At 37.1% G+C, this 20268-nt stretch overlaps 1 protein-coding gene across 1 annotated transcript; it reads right to left on the reverse strand.

Moving 5' to 3' along the window:
* Positions 1-205: 205 nt before the first annotated feature.
* LOC149833646 (protein FAR1-RELATED SEQUENCE 5-like) lies at positions 206-4952 on the reverse strand. The gene is made up of 5 exons (XM_090009188.1): positions 4923-4952; positions 4589-4763; positions 2760-2980; positions 587-2682; positions 206-460 (listed from the first exon to the last, which is right to left on the reverse strand). The coding sequence occupies exons 1-4, from the start codon at positions 4950-4952 to the stop codon at positions 640-642; spliced, it is 2469 nt and encodes an 822-aa protein (XP_089865314.1). The 3' UTR covers positions 206-460; positions 587-639.
* Positions 4953-20268: the final 15316 nt, after the last annotated feature.

A 20268-nucleotide genomic window follows, 5' to 3' on the forward strand; every position in this document is an offset into this window, starting at 1 on the left:
TCAAAGGAAATTAACAGTAGAAATAGAAAAATTATGCAATTCATGCACATACAGGTAGATGAAAAACCAACTTCAACACACTCGTTATCACCATCACTATCACCAAACCATTGCAATCAACACCACCGTCACCATTGCCACAACCACTATCATTTGAGAGAATATTTTCAGAGTACACGCACCATCAGAAGAAAGGAAATTCCAACTTAGAAACAACCAAGATCACATTCTGCTGGTTAAACAGTTTCACTCTACAAGTCTCCTCAAGTTTGTGAAATATCACAATTCTTACAAAATCAAATACACCTTACAAAACTTAAAGAGTTAGTTAATCAAGAAAAAAAATAAAAAAAACACTCTATGAGTCTCCTCAAGTCTCTTCAAGTTTTTCTTGAAACCAACTGTATCTGTCAAGTGTTCAATTAAAGTGGGTACACTGATCATCTTTGCACACATACTCCTGCAATATCAAGAAAAAAATGGAGCTGAGATTTAAGTTTGAAGCTCAATAAATACCTAGAATTGAAAGTAACAATGAAAATGTCAAAAAAATACTTGTCTTCCAATAAGAAATCAAACATAATACCTAAATATTTGATGATTGTTGAGTAGTATTAAATATGGGGAATTCATCATCCACTACTCCAGCATGAAATTACTTGGTTGTGTTTCATCAACATTTTTTTTCAAAATCTCTTCCACTGCTTGCATAATCACCAAACATTGCTGTCCAAGATATCGATATGTCTGATCACATTCTGATGCCCTTGCCAATATCTTATTGAATGAATGACTCAAAATGCTATAACGTGTTGCTATCATTGTCTTCTTATCATTTGTAGCTACAGGAATATGATGAATATTGGGGGAACCACTTTTAGCATATTTTGTCCACCTTTTCAAAATGTAGTGCTCTGGAATACGTTTAATTTTCATAAGATCAAGAACTCTTAAAGCATGGTGACATAAAATGCCCATAAACTCAAACATTTTGCAGCTGCATGACACTGTGCAATTAGACGGCTCAAATGAAACAACATGCTTTTCTTTTGGTTTTTCTTCATTTGGATCCTCAAACGTGACCATATATTTGCGTACTACCCCATTATCTTCCAAACAATCAACATCACAACCAAAAGTACATGATACCTCATTTCTGATCAATTCAAACAAATTAGGAGTGTATACTTTGGCTGCATCCTTCAATATAGGTGTATAAATCATCACTGGAGTGGTTTGCCTAGCTTTATTGTCTTCTTGTAATTCTGAATATCTTTGTTCTTCTACCATATTCTCATATTTTTCAAGAAAATCTAGAAATCTTAAATTTGGTTCCAAATTGGTTTTCAAAAAATGGTTCATGCTTTCACTCCTTTGAGTTGTTCTCATATCAGCACAAAAGTGTTCTCTTCCATAAGCTAATGCCCACTTCTTCTTGATTTGAAATAATCCCTTCAACCAATCATTATCCACAAGATCATATTTTTGTAACATATTTTCCCATGCCCAAAGGAAAGTATTCTCATCTGCACAATCAAACAAGCAGTAACAAAAGGCACTTTTAAACCCTTTCTTATGGGTAAATGAGTTATTCAAGTGCTTTTGTGCATTTTGATAAATATGCCACAAACATAAACGATGGTATGTTTCAGGCCATTTGTTGCTTAAAGCATTTCCAATTGCTTGATCTTGATCTGTCAATATTACTTTTGGCTTCTTTCCTTTCATAGCACCCTCAAACGTCTCAAACAACCACTCAAAACTTTTTGTAGTTTGATCATACAATAATGCTGCACCAAAAAAGACAGTTTGCCTGTGATGGTTGAGACCAACAAATGGTGCAAAAGGTCTACCATACATGTTTGTGTTGAATGTTGTATCAAAACAAACAACATCTCCAAAGCACTCATAATCAACTCTTGACCTTGCATCTGTCCAAAAAATATTTGTTATCATCTCATCGCAATCAAGTTGTATTGAACTAAAAAATGATGGGTCTTTCGAGGACTTGTCTCTTATATATTGCATCACCGCTCCTGCATCCCCAACAATTGGTGCAACTTCACGTTCTGACCTCAAGTAATTTTTGTAGTCTAAAGGTAGAAATGGCAAATTTTCACGGCCTCCTGCTGTACTTTTTAAGAATGCAACTGCTGCCTTAGGTTTTATACCTGAGCTGCTAGCCAAATCTACAATCTCTGTATGTGCTTTTGTCATCTTTCTATGGGAAGGTAACATGTGCACTTTGTTCGGAGATGCAAGAATATGATTATGTGTAGGCTCAAACACTGACACAATTAATTTGCCATTTGCTCCTCTCTTAACAACCAACCGTGCGTTACAACCACATCTTGTATTTGCCCTTGTCTTACTTTGGCCACCTTTTATTATTGATCTTGGTAAGCCTTGTTTGTAACAAACCCATGCTTTACGAGTCAACACACCTTTCTTATTTACATTCTTATTCTTATTTCTGACACTAAATCCTTTGATTTTAGCATACTCATTATAAAACTTATAGACTTGATCTTCATCCTCAAATTCCATACCAACCACTGGAGCATCACCATAAGTTGTGATACAACTATCATCTTTCACATGATTATGACGTTGCACTTCAATATTACAAGTACCATCTTCTATATTAAGAGCATTATCTTCTTCATAAATCTGCACTATCTCCTGACAAATAAAATGTAAGTGTTAAAACAACCATATCTTTCATAATAAAAACCAAATAGCATTTGGAAAACAAAAACCTGGCTTTGAAGCTGCACATTGTCGACTTGCTTGTGGTTAGGTGAAGGAGTGGAAGAGGTGCTTGCACCTTTATGCTCGTCATGAGGATGAGCAAAAAGACACCTACAGGTGGACTGCTCGATTCTCATCGAAGAGATTACTGCAGGACCAGAATTCATCAATCCAAGAAGAGAACTTTTTCCAACAGGCGACTTTTTAGACATTTTGTGGACAGATGATACTAGAAAAATAAAACAACCATTCACATTATTGTGCAAAACAAACAACATAATAGCAAAATGAAGCATTATGCATGCATAATAAATTTAATGTCAAGCAAAATGAAGCATCATGTATCTAAATTAACATTCAATTTAACTTAATCAAGTTCTATAGCACAGTCTTATGCATCAAACTTGGATGATTCAACAAAGATGCATCAAAAGAAAGCATTTTTTTACCATTAAGAATTCCAATGTGGATAGATAAGCTATTGGATAACTAAACAGCAGATTGATCTAGCTAGTTCACACTTTGATAGTAAAAATATACAAAATTTAATATGATCGTGATTGCCAGAACACATTTTTCATTGCCAAGAAAACAGGTATGGATCAATAACCTACAGGTATGCCAAGAAACTAGAACACATAAAATTTGATATCAACATTCAGACATAAAGCTTAATCATCACCATAATCAAATCTTAAGTTCATTCTTCTTCTGCGAAATATCTTGTTGATTCCTGAATTCAATACACCTACAGGAATGCCAAGAAACCAAAACACATAAAATTTGATATCAACATTCAGATCATAAAGTTTAATCATCACCATAACCGAATCTTAAGTTCATTCTTCTTCTACAAAAGATCTTGCTGATTACTGAATTCAATAAAATACTGTAGACTTTAGCACACCAAGTCCAACCATTTCTATCCAATAAGAGCAAAATAACCTCTAGAAGATCCATTGAGCTACTCAAAAAACAGTAATCCCCTATTATTACTTAAGGACTGGAATGCTGAGAGAACCAGAGACGTATATAAAAAAAACAGAAAGCGAGAGGGAGACAGGGAGGAGGATACAATTTATTGGGTCATGCAACTATATCACCTCTGTAAAAGATAAGCATGAGTGCCAGATAAGAAACTACTATGCAAAGTACAACTTTTGATGGGTTTACAATAGAAGGACACAAGAAAGCCCTTAAAAGGTCAGTAATGAAAATGGCAACCAGAATGTGCTATTCTATCAATCTCTTACAAGCACAATGATCACATATCAGAAATGAGGCAAAAGGAAAATCAGTAACCAGATGAGTAAACTAGCAGATGGTGCAAGTTATTGTTAGCAAGGTTGCTTGAGAAAGAGTCAATTGCAATTGAATCTAGACATTCGTTATCAAAAAATACATATATAAAAAATGAAGAGTCTAAATATAGAACATCCTAGTATTTTGCAGAATTCATTGATGAGAATGTCTTAAGTTCCAAAGATGGTTTCTCAACAGCCTCCTCCAATTGTTGATCATCCCAGCAATGTGTATCTCAATTCAAGTTTGTAACAAATACCTTGTAAACATTAAAAGGCCAACACATGCCAAATATAGTGGCTCCATATGCTATTCCAGAGTAGATGTACAAAATAAAACGAAGTTTAGCACTACCACAAACGTCTACTGACAAATAGCTTAAACAGACCATGAATAATATACAACAGAGGGGATACAGGGTCTCAGGCCGTTCTAGTCGCAGGAGACCGACCTTTGGCGTGCCCCCTTTATCGGCAAGGGGAAACAGGGAAGACGGTGGAGGAGGAGGAGCGACAGAGAGAAAGAGAGAGTGCACCTGTACCAGGGAAGACGGTGGAGGAGGAGGAGCGACCTCCGTCTGCAACTCGTCTGCAACCGATGGAGGAGGAGGAGCGGACGTACGCCAAATGGAGGCGGAGGAGCGGCCTTAGACGATGGAACTCGTGTTTGGGTTCGTCTGCAACTCGTATTTGGGTTCGTCTGCAACTCGTCTGCAACCATCGATGGTGGAGAAGAAAATGGGGAACGCCAAAGAAAAGGGGAACTCGTATTTTGGGTTTTTTTTTTTTTGGGAGGGCTTTTGAATCTGGATTTCAAAATCTGAAAAATAACAGATCTCAATCCGCATTTTGGCGTCCGACATCACTTACCTGAGTTAAGGGGCAACTTCCGTCAGGCATGTACTGTTCCACGTGTCGTTATTTGAAGGGCGTAAGGCACAACAGATGTCCCATGTGATGGCACCAGACCAGGATTACGGTTCAATTATGAGTAGAGGTGGACGGCCCTGAGATGGCCTTGGCTTGGCCCGAAGCGGGCCGGCAAGGGATGGCCCAGTCCAGCCCGTTATTATATATATTATATATAACACAATATAAATAATATATTATATATTATATAATAGACCAATTCCAATTAATCCCATGGGTTGTGGGCCAGAGTTTTCCCAATGATCCAGCCCATCATTGATCGGGCTGGCCCGGTCCATTACTGGGCTGGGTGCCCACCTCTAATTATAAGTCCATCACATGGCACACTTTGAGTGTGCCTCTACACCTGGTTACCCTCAATCTACTTTTGGGCTCCACAACTAACCAAAAGCAGATGGAGGGCAGTCCCGTGCAGTGGCACACTCAAAGTGTATCATGTGATGGCACGTGATCCTGGCTCTTGAATTATAACTAGATTTAACGAAGCTATGTTGCATGGTGGGCATGCAGTGACCTGGTGATCATCCATCTTGCATTTCTCGAGATGAGTGCAGTGTTCATCTTGAAAAATGTTGAGATGGATGATTAGTAGCATTGGAGTTGCATAAAAATGATCCCTACCAGTTAAACAACTATACCATTGGGTTTTGAACCTGCAACGTCCCAACACAAGGCGACCTATACTAACGGCTCCTAACAGACAAGTGGAGCCCCTGTAGGTAAAAAAAATGTAGGTATACACATGTCTAGGTGGGCTGGATTAAAGGGAAGCAGATCAGGTCATGCTGAAAATGAGCGTTTTTGCTCATGCGGCATCTTGGCCGTCTGTTTGTATTTTGGATGAATGCCATGTAGTTTTGTTGACTTTTGAGCTTTTTAAAATGCAAATCGGATGGCCACGATGTCAGCATGAACGAAAACGCTCATTTTCAGCATGACCTGATCTGCTTCCGGATTAAAGTGTCCAAATTGAAGGATGCCATGGTTTCGACACACCGAATGTGCGTCTTGTGCCAAGAATCAAATGTGAACTTGAATACAGACTCAACTTCAATCTACTCGCTCTGGTATTGATCTAGATTCATATTTGAATTTGATTTCAGATAAAGCTACCATGATTTGCACGTTAACTGATCCAATTTCACTCCTAAATTTGGTGGATGTCTACACGTGCATATTGGCACAAAAGCTACGAACTCAATAAAATGGTTCGTCTAACATCTCAATCTATGCATGTTAAACGGACCCCAAGAGTTAAACCTAGTTTCTCACGATTTATTAGACACTAATCCAAGAGCCTTTATTAGCATTTTCTATTTTACTTATTATTTTACTCTGTAAATTGTATATCAGGAAAGATATATATCATTCTAGATGTCGATATGCATATCTGTAACAACCAATCTGCTTGATCCAAGGAGAAGAGATATCATATGATTCATATATGGACATTTCTTTTCAATACAATACACAGTAATTTGGATTATCTCATCGATTTTACATCTTCTCCATTTGGTTACCGAACTTTCATGGTATCAGAGCATACGTCAAACTCATTCTTCATTCATTATTCTTTCAACCCAATAAGTTAGTTGGTTTTACAATAACTCACTGGCGATAATTATTCTATGTGGAGCGGAGCAATGATTATGGCATTGAGTGCCAAGAACAAGTTGGGCTTTGTCGATGAAACCATCACCAAGCCTAATTCATCTTCGACTAACGTTGCATGGGAGCATTGTAACAACATGGTGTTGTCATGAATACTCAATTTGATACCTAAAGATCTTGGGTCGAGTGTTATTTATGTGGAGTTTGCTGCTGAGGTCTGGGCGAACTCCGAGAGCATTTTTCTCAGTCAAATGCTCTTAGAATCTGCCAGATCCAACAAGAAATCATCATCCTGAGACAAACTCAATCTTCGGTTACAACATATTTCACAAAGTTAAAAGGAATGTGGGATGAGATGTTCGCATATGCTACCATTCCACTATGCATGTGTGGAGTCGTAAAGATCATCCAGGAGCTTCAACAATGAAAAAGGCTTATGCAGTTCTTAATGAGACTTAATGACCGTTATAATGTCATCCTCAGCCAAGTACTTCTCATAAACCTGTTGCCAAGTATGCCTTGATAGTACAAGAAGAGAGACAACATGATCATCGAGTCACACCTGCCCATGACTCAGTTGTTGTTGTCATAGATAGGATTGAACACTTTATGAAAGCCAACTCCTCAAAGCTAACTTATCAAAAGTCGACTTCTCAAAGATGCCCCAGGGATGTACCTGTAATACCCCAAAATTTGTCCAAATTTTCAGGTAATTTTTTTTCTTCTCTTAAAATACACACACAGGAAATAATCAAAGTAAAGTTGGAAAAACCTTGGGCAATTACAGATAATTTCATATTTGACAGAGGTACTGGAATAAATACCAATCAATCAATTTTTTAAAGAGTTGTTACACCAAGTTAACTAAAACTAAATAGTAATGTTTAAACAATTAAAAATCAATCCCAGATCTGCAAGAAAAATGTGATCTTTATGACTTCAGCCGAAGAATCTCACAACTCACGCTCAATCATCTTGACCTTTAAGATGTTAATATCGAGGGTCAGACTCACAAGTCTCAGTAAGAAATCTCTTTCTAGGGCACATAAGTAACGTGCCAAGCATATAAGAGCATAGTGAAATTGAAAATAGACAATATATTTATTTAAGACAGTTGATATATAGCTCAAGCATTTCAAAAACCATATTCAAGCGTTTATATACATCTAAGTGCATAAAAGTAAAGATGTATAGGAATAATTATGTTTCACTTGCTTAACCCACTACCGGTATATGCAGTTCGAATACGTCTTGACATATGAGATCAACTAAAAGTCTATTATTCTTAGGTATTTTAATAACTTGGTTGACTATCTGAATCAAATCTTTAAAGGGGCGATGTAATGACTGAGAGATAACTCTTAAAAACCGATATAAACAAGCATCTGACTTCTGCAGAAGGTTCATGACCTACCCTCCTAGGATAAATTTTGGTAGTTCGGGTTTCCTAACTCTGTGGGCAGAGGACCATTGAGTCATTGTTGCTCATAGCATAGTTTCAAATATTGTATATTTCAACAACAATAGCCCAACAAAGTTTGTATCACCTACCCTCTCTAAGATATCCCGAGACTGGATATGTATCAATTTGTTTTCTTTTTAATTTGATTCATTCATGTTATCTGTATCTGCCTCTCTTGGGCAAAACAGGGTTTCGAGAACACAAGTACCATTATTGGGTACACAATATACCAACCTTTAAGGCACTACATGAAAGAAGTAGTCAAGAAGATTTACATTTTTATTTGGTATGTTCAAATCACCCATCCAATGAACTTGTGGTGCATTAAAACCAACAAGTGTCAGAAACAAACCCCGTTTATATAAACCAGTCAGGCATTTTATTAAGATTGTATACGTGCAACTTATTAATTTAGATACCATGTGTGTACACATGGTACCCCATAAGTCAATTTTGACTCTCATCCCAGTTCTAAACAATCACACTGGTGCACGCAATACACCATTGAATAACGGTAAAAATTACGCACATCACACATAGAATGTCATAAATGCTCGTGTGGCACTATTGGGGTTCTGAAAAACTTCATACTCATTTTTTAGCCCTTGCATTAACATGACCCTACGCGTTACATAAAAAAATATCATGCATTTAATAGAAAGTGGTCCATAAATGAGACACAGTCATGTCATTGCATTGTGAAGCACATTTCATTTGCAAGCGAAATAAATAGTACAATTGTCATTTTATGCATTTTGCAAAACTTTGCAAAAGAGATTAAACAATCATTTTAGGCGTAAAGAATAAAATATGCACTTTTCGCAAAAGTGCACCCGCGTACAGTGTTTCACATGAAATGATGACCAAATTATCTAATTTCTATTTTTCTTGAGATTGCCAAATAAAACAAGTATTTTGAACATGTATTCAAATGAGGTTTTGTGAATTCAAGTAATCATCATGTGAAAGAACATATCACTCTTTTGTGTTTAACACGTAGTTAACAAGCATCTATTATATATATTTTTGAATAATTTATAAACAAGATGATTGCTCTACTTGATCACATTGGTATATATGCGTAACATATATATACGTATATGCTTATACCTTCGCCATGACTGGGCTACGCTGAACTGGTACCGGTTTGATCGCACACCCGTCATGGGTGAACAAGGTATGCCATTGCTGAACCAACCTTCTCTTATATATATACATATGTGTGTGTGTATTTCACTGGGACTGCAACAAGGCTGCAACGAATCACCGATGCTGACAGGTTGTTGCAGTCACTCATAGGCATGCCAACAGGGTAGTGCACCATGTTGGTCTTCGACAACATGCAGGGAGGGGCTGAGATCATTTGATCCCCACCTGTTGCTACACTCGAAGGGAGCTACAACAATTGTTGCCCTGCTTAACATAGCAGACTCAGTATGTTGTGTTCAACAGGGTGTGGCAGGCATCGAATCACCCTAACAGAGGAAGCCGGTTGGGCGTAGGCAACCCAGTCAGTCTGCCACTATTTTTTTTTATCCATACAACATACAACAGAGTGCACCCTATTGCGCCACTGCACCTGGGTGGGTTAACCGACCTGGCCCAGTCGGTCAAACCGACCATTGGGTTGGTCTGACCCGCAGACCATGTGGCAAAGAGGGGAATGAACTATGGTCGTGTAGGCCCTAGTTTAGTCTCAAGTACTTTCACGCACAACAAAAATATATTTATATTTTATATATATATATATTTTAAGAAAATAATAGACGTGTGTATGTGCAAGTGAAACACTAAAATAAAAATATCTAATGGATATGAAACATAACTTATGAACAAAAATTTTTAAACCAATGATCAACATGAACAATCATCGTGGATGAACTTCTTATGTTGATTATCATAGACCTCCACACACACACACACACACACACACACACACACACACACACACACACACACACACACACACACACACATATATATATATATAGTATTTATTCTCCCAAATAACACCATATACTCTAAGCACAAGATCATGAAGAAGTAACATAAACAAAATTGTGCGACCCAAATATGAGATTCTCTTTATTTATAACCACTCGAATCATACACCTATGATTCAATTTTGCCTCTAATTTGCTATCAACTCATCGAAAGATGATAGTTGATTGGCGTATTAGATTAGAGCCAATATGATATGACACACCAGCTCTTCACTCATGCTCCTTGGTCTAAGAATCCAACCTTGAAGCACAATTAGAGATCAAACCGAGACTTGGTTGTGTGCACTATTCCAACAAGCCCTCTGAAACTCCAACAATAGTGTTCCTCCTTAGATCGTATGAGGTATGAGAGAGAGGGAAAACGATAGAAAGAGAGAGAAAGAGTGGATGTCAATAAAGAGAGATAAGGTTTTTTAGGAGAGGAGGGAGCATGGGATGTATGTGGTTTCCTGTTTAAATAGGGCATCATTTAATATGGAAAAGTTAAGGTAGAGATGCACCACTTTCCATTATGATGCATCTTCCTCCTCCATAAGGTAATTAAGTTAAACTTTGTCTCTCTTTTTTATTTCCTTAGAGAGGAGGGGGAGGTGATTCACCTTTTCTCTTCCTCTCATAATTACAAAAAATAAAATAAAATGAGCCCGCCAAAGGTGGTCTTTCATTTACGTAGGAGGGGCCTACTAGGAAGGGCAAGTCACTCCTTGGAATTCTACCTACCAAAATAAATTAAGATATTATTAAATTTTAAAATAATTAAAACATTAATCTAAGTTTCCTATTTGATCATGGATCCTTATTAGATCCAATTTTATTTAGATCAAACCCAATCCATATCCAACTCTAAATTGGATTTTGGATCCTCTTGATATTCGGATCCAAATACCAAATCCAACTACTTTTACTAATGGATTTTGGATCTTCTCAAGATCTAGAACCAACCACTTTTGATAATGGATTCTAGATCTAACCGAGATCCAGATCCAAGTTTCAAATCCAAATATACTTTTAATTATGGAATTTAATTTCAAGTTGTAAATTCCTTGAAACTTTTAATTTCACTTGAATTGATAATTTAAATTCTCATTCATTTCTAATAAAATTAAATAGGAATTAAAATCCAAAAATTGAAATAAAATCCTCTTTTATTTATTTAAATATTTTATAAAAATTCATAGGTTTTACAGTACCTGACCCAAATGCGATCATTATGAGAGGATGGGTCACATCAAAGCTAGATGTTATCACCTTTATGGTTTTCCTAATCATCCAAAGAATTCTCCCAACACTCGTTTCAAATATCAAGCTAACACAAATGCATGTGTTACTATGCCCAAACCTAAAAAACCGAACCTGAGTTCCAATGTCCCTCAGCTCACTTGGGAGCAATATGACAAAATCATGGATATTGTCAATCTAGGTAACCAAACTCCACCACCCATGGCCAGCCTCGCAAGTAAAATTTTTAAATTTTTAGTTTGCTTGTCCATGCTCAGCATTGGATTATTGATTCGGGTGCCACTGATCATATTACCAACTCTCTGTCTAACATCATATCTTCTCCAAATGTTTCATACTGTCCTATTGGTCATTCATTCCCGTAACGTATGTTGGCAGCATTATGTTGTCTCCAGAAGTTACCTTGAGCAACGTTTTATGTGTTCCTCAATTTTAATTTAATCTCCTTTAGTTAGCAAGTTAATTTATGATTTAAAATGTGAGGTTATATTCAAGGATGATTATTGCTTGTTTGAGGATCCACACTCAAAGAGAAAGTTTGGAGCAAGTAGAATGCAGAGCAATCTCTATATTATTGAGATCGATGGTAACCATGCATTGAGTGTTTCATATTTTTTCATTCTTTGGCATCATAGACTTGAACATTTGTCAAATTCTAGATTACAAGTTCTTATTAATTCTAATAGTGTATGAGCATACATCCAATGATCATTGTGTCATATGTCACAAAGCCAAATAAACTAGATTACCTTTTTCTCATGGATCAACATCGACATCTAATTCATTTGAACTAATCCATTATGATATATAAGGGGCACACAAAACTCTATTCATGTCAGGAGCTCAATATTTTTTTACCATAGTGGATGATTATAATCGATGCACATGAGTATATTTCATAAGGCACAAATCTAAAACTTTTGATATCATTAACAACTTTATTGTGATCATTGGAGAGCTCGATTTAGTACAATTGTTTTTGGTCTGATAATGGTACTGAATTCTTTCATAATGATATGACTACATATCATAGAGGGAAGGGGATCAATCATCAACATAGTTGTGTGGCCACTCCGCAATAAAATGGGGTCATTGAACACAAGTATAGAGACTTGCTAAATGTGGCCCGTGCCCTCTGCTTTCAGGCCAATTTACCAATCAAGTTTTGGGGAAAATGCATTCTCACTAAGGGTGTCAACGGGCCTGGTTTACCCAAACCCGACCCAAACCAAACCTTATGGGGTCCAAGTATGGTGATAAATAAGAAGACCCGATTAAGACCCAGGTCCAGACCCAAAGGTCTGATTAATACATGGACTCGAGTATAGTTTTTGAAATTTTATACCAGACTCAGACCTAACCCGAGTTTCAATTAAGACCCACAAATTTTCAATATAAAAATGATAAAAATGATGGTTTTACCAAGTATGGTCCAAGGTTGGTTCATGTAGTTCTTATCTGGTCTGAGTATGGTTTTTATTATAGTGGACCTTATTAGACTTGAGTTCAGACCCGATACCATACCCAAAATTTTGGTTTCACCTAGGACTGAACCAAACCCAACCCGTTGACACCCCCTAGTTCTCATTGTACCATACATCATAAATTGTCTCCCCTTAAAATCATTGATGGGTAAAAATGCCATATGAAGTATTGCACAACAAAACACCTCAATATGATCATTTAAAGGTTTTCAGATGTCTTTGTTACACCTATAACATTCATTATACCTATAAGTTTGACAATCGTGATAGAAAATGTATATTTGTGAGATATCCATTCTTATGGGAAAATCTGACAGACAAAAAGCACAGTTGCTCGAATGTTTTTCTTTTTTCTCTTTTTTGGGTCCTGTGAAAGGGAAGGATACTAGCATTCTATTTTGGTTTGACGAGAACAGAATTCACTAGAGGCTCTGTATTGTTTTGGATTTAGCAATAAACTAGCTTCACTTTCAGTTAAAGTGGTATTCTTGAGTATATCGATCATTTATTGTTTGTCTGCAGGAAGCTGCATTGGATCTGAACATCTTAACCTCTGAGGAGTTTAACGAACTAGTTGTACCAGAGAAAATGATTGGCCCATCTGACTAGTACATCAATGCAGGCCTGCAAATTTAGCTTTCAGGGTTAATTATTCTCTCAGAGCCATTGCTCTGGAGTTTTTATTTTTGTTCTTCCAGAGATCTGGGTGGCAGCAACGAATGATAGGTAATAAAACCCCCTGATGCATTTTCGATATAATTGTGATTATTCCTCTATTGACGCCTTAACTTTTAGGGTGTTCAGAATGCTGCATTTTTACATAAAGGGGAGTCCTCTATGATGATAATGAGACAATGGAACGTGGAACAAACGTAGTGCTCTCTCTCTCTCTCTCTCTCAAATACACCATAATGAGATAATGGTATTGCAACATGCCAATGTTTAAGAGAAAATGACTGGCCCATATGAGCTGGTTCAGATCCGCGTGATCAAGTCTTTGGTGACAACAGGTTCTGAGGATACCAACTAATTTGGTCGGTCATAAAAAGAACAAGAAAATTATAAGAGAATTGCAGATGAGTTAATCAAACAATTCTGTCCAACTTCAGTTGGTTGATTGCATCAAAGTGCTATTCCATGAATATATTTAATGCATGGAGCTGGCTTAATATAACCAGCTAACCCTGGTCATATTTGATGAGACAAGAGCACAAAATCCAAGGTATCACGGATATTTTCTTTTAAGGAGTCGATTTTGAAAAAAATGATGTGGCAGCTCATGTTGTGTGTGTCTATTTTTTTTAACCCTTACTGCACCCGGCACAGACCTGGTTGTGCTGGCTCAGCCTGCCATACTTATGGTTGTCGTTCCGGCAGCATAAAACTCCGAGCATAGGCCCGGGGGCAGGGGACTTAGCCTTGGAGTTTTATGCTGCCAGCACAATGACTAGGTATGGCAGGCTGAGCCAGAGCAACCACGTCTGGTTTCTTCCGGTTATAAATTTAAAAAAAAACCACACACACACACTGCTATTGGAGATGGAGGCAGGCATGACCTCGTCAGTTTACTCTAGAAATTACAACAAAATTTTGGCTAAGATTTACATGATTTTTTTCCACTATTAATTCTTTAGCTCTCTTATCTACAAAACAAAGGTTACCGTCAACATTCTGGTTTACGTTATCTGAGCACTCTCTTCATCTTCCTCGTCAAGTTGGCTGATAAGTAATTCCATCATCTTCTTATAGGCAGGCATATAGTGATCATTTATCATAGTTCGTGAGAGTCTAAGCTTACTGTACAGCTTTCTTGGCGTCTCAATTCTGACTTTCTCCTCAATAACAGGAGAATCATCACATGATTTGCCCTCAGATGGTGGAAGGGTCACTATGTGCATGATCCTGCCAGGTGGGTAAAATTGCTGAGTCTCAGAAGCATCGGACGAGGTGGATGCGTTGTTTTCTACAGCAACCACAGTTTCCTCTTCAGTGATTTCCTTCATGGCTGCAGCTTCTTCTTGCACTCAGCTGTTTAATTTGCCCCTGCTGCTGAAGCTTCTTTTCGAGTTCTTGCCATGGCTCATCTTCTGTAATATCATCGGTTCTACAGATTTCACCAGCATGGCCATCTTTGACAAGCTCTTCTTCCTCTGGTTCCTCGTGCCCAGAGTCTCTTAAGTCTTCTATCTCATGCTCACTTCAGTTATCATAGATTTTGAGCTTAGTGACGTAGAAAGCCTAGATACAGCTTCTTCTGAATCAGTGCTTGATGAGTTTCCTACATTACGACATAGTGCACCCATGCATGACCAGGAGGAGAGAGATGACCTTGTTCTTACAACAGCCTGTGCAACATTCTTGGCTCTATTCATCACCACCTGTAAATGCAGAAGCTCAGTCCACCACAATAAATATCCACTGTAAGTATAGAAGAGTGAAGAACTACACAACAGATGAGACCAAAGATTGTTAGAAAATGGTGTTCTATCATTCAATCACAAGCAGCAGCATGGAATAGAGAGAGAGACGCTGGTGGCTGCAGAAAACCTCAATTAGGGTATGCGGTATTTTGCTTATCATTAAGTATAGACTGGTACAAATATTAGGGTACGAAAATACCTTTTACACAACAGGCTAAATTACAATGGACCATTAATGAACATGTGACTAAATAAACTCGAGTTGGGTCTGGATCCGAGATCCAAGCCTAGTCGTGAATGATGATTTCTTTTTATCCTCCCTCAAGTTGTACATGGTTTTGAACCATAAACCACTTGCCTTTTAACATCCAAAATATGTCCTTATTAGCCCTTTTGTAAACAAGTCAGCAACTTGATCATCAGTTCGAACGAATTTGAGTTCAATTTCCTTTTCTTCGACCTTCTATCTTACAAAATGTTGATCAATTTCAATATGCTTGGCACGACTGTGGTATATAGGATTAAATGACATATTGATGGCACTTTGATTGTCACATAGGAGAATACATCTAGATATCGATTCTCCTACTTTTGTTAACATGTGTCTAATCCATGTTACTTCGGTTGTAGCAGCTGCCATTGATTTATATTCAACTTCTGTGCTCGACCTGGCAACAACCTTTTGTTTCTTAGTGCTCCAAGAGACAAGATTTAGGCTAATGAAAACACAGTATCTTGAGACTGACCTGCACTCATCTGGATCTCATGCCCAGTTTACATCTGTGTAAGCAAGAAGTTCATGCATGTGATGTCCATTCATACTCTTTCTGTATAGAAGATCATCCCTAATAGTTCTCTTCAAATATCGAAGAATGCGTTTAACAACTTTCATATGCCCAATATATGGTTCATGCATGAACTGCGAGACTTGATTGACTGAATAAACAATATCAGGGCGAATGAAGGTGAGATATTGAAGCATCTCTACTATCCTACGATATCCTGTGCTTAGAGGCTTGCAATCTTTTATATCTGCCTTGCTGAGAACATTAATAGTATACTTATGTTGGTAAGTGTCATGCCTTCAGTAGTCCTGCCAACTTCCAAGAAAATATTGCAGTTTACTAAGATTCTTCATCTTGAATCTGTGGTTCAAGAGTTCTTTGACCTGCTCAATATGTTCATTAGAGTTACTTGCAAAGATAATGGCATCTGCATATATCAATAACAGGGTAACTGTATCTTTGCATTTGAATATGAAAAAAGAATGATCAAGAAGAGATCGACTAAAGCCATATTTTTTTACTTCAAGAGAAAAATTGTCAAACCAAGATCGCGATGCCTGCTTCAAACCATATATAGCTCTCTTTAACATGTACACATATTCTTTGGAGTTCCCTTCTGTGTACCTAGTGGGTTGCTCCATGTACACTTCCTCCTTCAGAGTTTCATGTAAAAATGCATTTTTCGCATTCAGTTGACTGATAGTCCATTGATGCTCAATAGCCAATGATAGTATGATTTGAATAGTGCCCATTTTTACAACCAGATTGAAGGTCTCATCATAGTCTTGTCCTTTCTTATGTGTGAATCACTTGGCAACCGGTCTAGCCTTATATCGCTCAATAGTACCATCCAACTTATACTTTATTTTATACACCCACTTTGACCCAACCACATTCCGATCGTGTGGTCTGAGAACAATATCCCAAGTACCACATTCATAAAGAGCCTTCATTTCTTCATTCATAGCTTCAATCCATCTCTTAGAATTTACTGCTTAATAAAATATTGTGGGTTGATCTTCCTTACCTAAAAAGGTTAAGAAGAGTTGAAAATCCATCGTGAAATTCTCATAACTAACCCACATATCAATAGGATGTCGAGGGCGAGTAGATCTTCTGAGAATAGAAGATGAAACAGAAACAAAAAAAGAATTCATCTCCTGATCAGAGTTGGGGAGGGTCTCTTTCTCACGTCGAGAGTAAACAATGCCTTTATACCTTTCGGGAGCCAAGAGTGATTCTTAAATCATACTTTCCTTAATCTTTTGTGCAGCATCAGACATGTTTCCCTCATCTCTTTTATTACATTCTGAAGGATAAACATCATCAACACTAGAAAAGAGATCATAGTTCAACCAGAGGTGATAAACTTCAATTTCAGGAGAAGTGTTAGCATTGTGGTCAAAATTTAATTCATCGAATACAATATTCCTGGATATTTTGATACGCTTACTCACGGGATCATAGCATATGTACCCTTTATAATCATCAACGTACCCCATAAATTTGCACTTCAAGGCCTTATCTTGAAACTTGTGCTGCATTGAACTGTCAACATGAACATAATATACACATCCGAATACACGCAAATCATGATAATTTGGATGAACACCATGCAAAGAAGGAAAATAGGGCGATTTGTTTTCTAAGATATTCATGGGCAATTGGTTTATGATATGAACCACTGAATGAAAAGCCTCTGCCTAAAAGGTAACTGGAAGGTTACTATCATGCATCATGCTCATTGCACTCTCGACAATATGAGGATGCTTCCGTTCAGCAATCTCATTCTATTGAAGTGTGTGAGGGCGACACCCACCTATTTATTTCACTTGTCTGGAGAAAATTAATAAAGTCATTTGAAGAGAATTCACCCCCTCTATCACATTGAAAATAAATTATATTATCAGTGAATTGATTTTGAACAAAAGAATAAAAAGTCTGAAATAACTTGAAGGTTTCAAATTTATATTTCATAAAAAAGATCCATGTATACCGAGAATAGCTATAAACAAAAATGAGATAATATCTGATTCCAGACATTGAAGGAACTGGAGCCGGACCCCAAACATCAAAATAGATAATTTCAAACGGTCTTGAAGCTCTTTTATTAATAGAATGAAATGGAAGAACATGACTCTTACACTGAAGACAACTAGAACATTTTTTATCATTGACACTTAAACCTAGATTTGACTTGGGAATAAAACTGCTTGAACCAAGCTTTTCAATAAAACGACTACTACAATAACCCAGACGACCATGCCAAAGATTTGGCTCAATACATTCAAAAAGACTAAAAACACTCTCAGGAGGAACTGAAGAAGATGATGATGTGAGCTTCAAGGTGGAATTAACAGGCTGAACACAAGAGAAAGGATTTTCTTGAAACACGTACATATTTTCTTGTCGTTTTCCTTCAACGAACGTTTCCCTCGTGTGAAGATCCTTGACATGAACAAAAAAAAAAGTAAACTCAACTGAAGTATTAATGTCATCTACAAGCTTAGAGACAAAAACAATATTGTTCTTGATATTAGGAGCATGAATGACATTTGAAAGAGCAAGAGAAAAGTTGGACATAGAGATGACAAAGTTTCCAATGTGAAAAATATGGTGATGAGACCCATCTTCAGTGACTATACTATTTCTACCAACATAAAAAAGAAGATTTAGGAGCTTACCAGCATCACCAGTAACATCAGTAGCTGCTCCAGAATCAACATACCAAGTGCCTTGATCATTCTGTTTCAGGTTCAATTTAGTCAAGGCAGATAATAACAACTCTTTGACTTCTCCACTATTCTTCAATTTATCTATTCCCTTATATCAGATTGCTTTCCTTTATTTTGAGGATTAAACAAACAATTAGCTTTGATGTGTCCCTTTTTGTTGCATAGAAAACAAGTGGGTATTGTCCTTTGCCTATGCAAATTAGGAGAAATATTGGGTGTAGGCAATATTCCACGAGCTCCTTGTTTGTTCCTCTCTTGACCTCCTCTTTCCCGAGATTCATACATGCCACATCCTCGATCATAAGTAACTCTTGTGGCAAGAACGTCTTGTGCTCCAATGTGAGTGTGAGTATCTTCCGAGAATCCCTTCAAAGTCATCTCATATTGTAAGAGTTTAGCACGAAGATCTTCAAATGTAGGTAAGTCTGGCAAACACAATAAAGAAATAAGCATCATATGATAATCGGGTCCCATCCCGCTCAAAGTTTGTTGCACCATATCTTTATCACTGACCGCACAACCCACAATCGCCAACTGATCTGTGATAGTCTTTATTTTGTTTAAGTACTCCATGATAGTCAAGGAATCCTTTTTCAACATTTGAAACTTTCTTTAAAAATAGAACTCTGGCCTGAGAAACTTGAGAATACGTCTGAACAAGTCGGTGTCATAACTGCATGACTGAGCAGAATGTCTGAACAAGTCGGTGCCATAACTGCATGGCTGAGCAGAATGTCTGAACAAGTCGGTGCCATAACTGCATGGCTGAGCAGTCATCTGAGATTGCCACAAGCACCTCCTGTGAGAGAGTGGAAGTGATGTAGGCAACGAAAGCCTGATCTCGCTTCATCCAGGATATTCATCCAGGATATTCATCCAGGATATGTACTCTGAATTTCTAATAAAAGTAATAAAAGTGTCACCCTCCTCATTCTTTCCTTCTTGTGATATGAACTCTGGAGGAACAACAATAGAGTCATTCAGATGTCCAGAAAGATCCTAGCTTCTTATGAATGGGATGATTTGTCTCTTCCAGGTTAGAAAATTAGAATTGTTCAGTTTCTCATATACAAGTTGAATAAGAAAGTTGAAAGAAAGATCAGATTGAAAACAAGGAAATGAATCCATAGTCGATTGAAGGCGAAAACAAGATAGAATAAGAAACAAGAGAAAACTAAAAACAAGAAAGAGTAAAAGACTAGAAGGTTCACTTTAGATTCAACAAATAAAATCCAGAACAAATATTTTAATTTCAGAGAACTCGACTGTCGTTTTTTTTTTACAATTTGCAGACCCAAGATAGAAAACTACAATATGCAGTAAACTGCTCTGAATGAAGGTCAACCAATGAGAGACATGTTATTTGAAAGTAACATGTTTTTCTTTTCGAAAATGCAAAAGAGAAGAGAAGAAAAGAAATTCAAGAAGAAAGAGAATAATTCAGAGATAATATCAATTAATCAAAAAACATATCTGATATTTTATTCTGATCTGCCGTTAATCTGAAAACAGTAAAAGAACAAGATTGACATGATATCAACTTATGA

This window comes from Nuphar pumila, chromosome 6 (genome assembly GCF_984573655.1).
Source record: "Nuphar pumila chromosome 6, dmNupPumi1.hap1.1, whole genome shotgun sequence".
NCBI lineage: Eukaryota > Viridiplantae > Streptophyta > Magnoliopsida > Nymphaeales > Nymphaeaceae > Nuphar > Nuphar pumila.

What these genes read in the sequence shown, in the direction of transcription:
- LOC149833646 (XM_090009188.1), bottom strand. Translation starts at nt 4,952, where the DNA reads ATGCCTGACGGAAGTTGCCCCTTAACTCAG. An exon ending in CACCGTCTTCCCTGGTACAG is followed by an intron (nt 2,981 to 4,588) that starts GTGCACTCTCTC and finishes TTATTTTTCTAG; the next exon opens with TATCATCTGTCCACAAAATG. An exon ending in ATGTGCAGCTTCAAAGCCAG is followed by an intron (nt 2,683 to 2,759) that starts GTTTTTGTTTTC and finishes TTTATTTGTCAG; the next exon opens with GAGATAGTGCAGATTTATGA.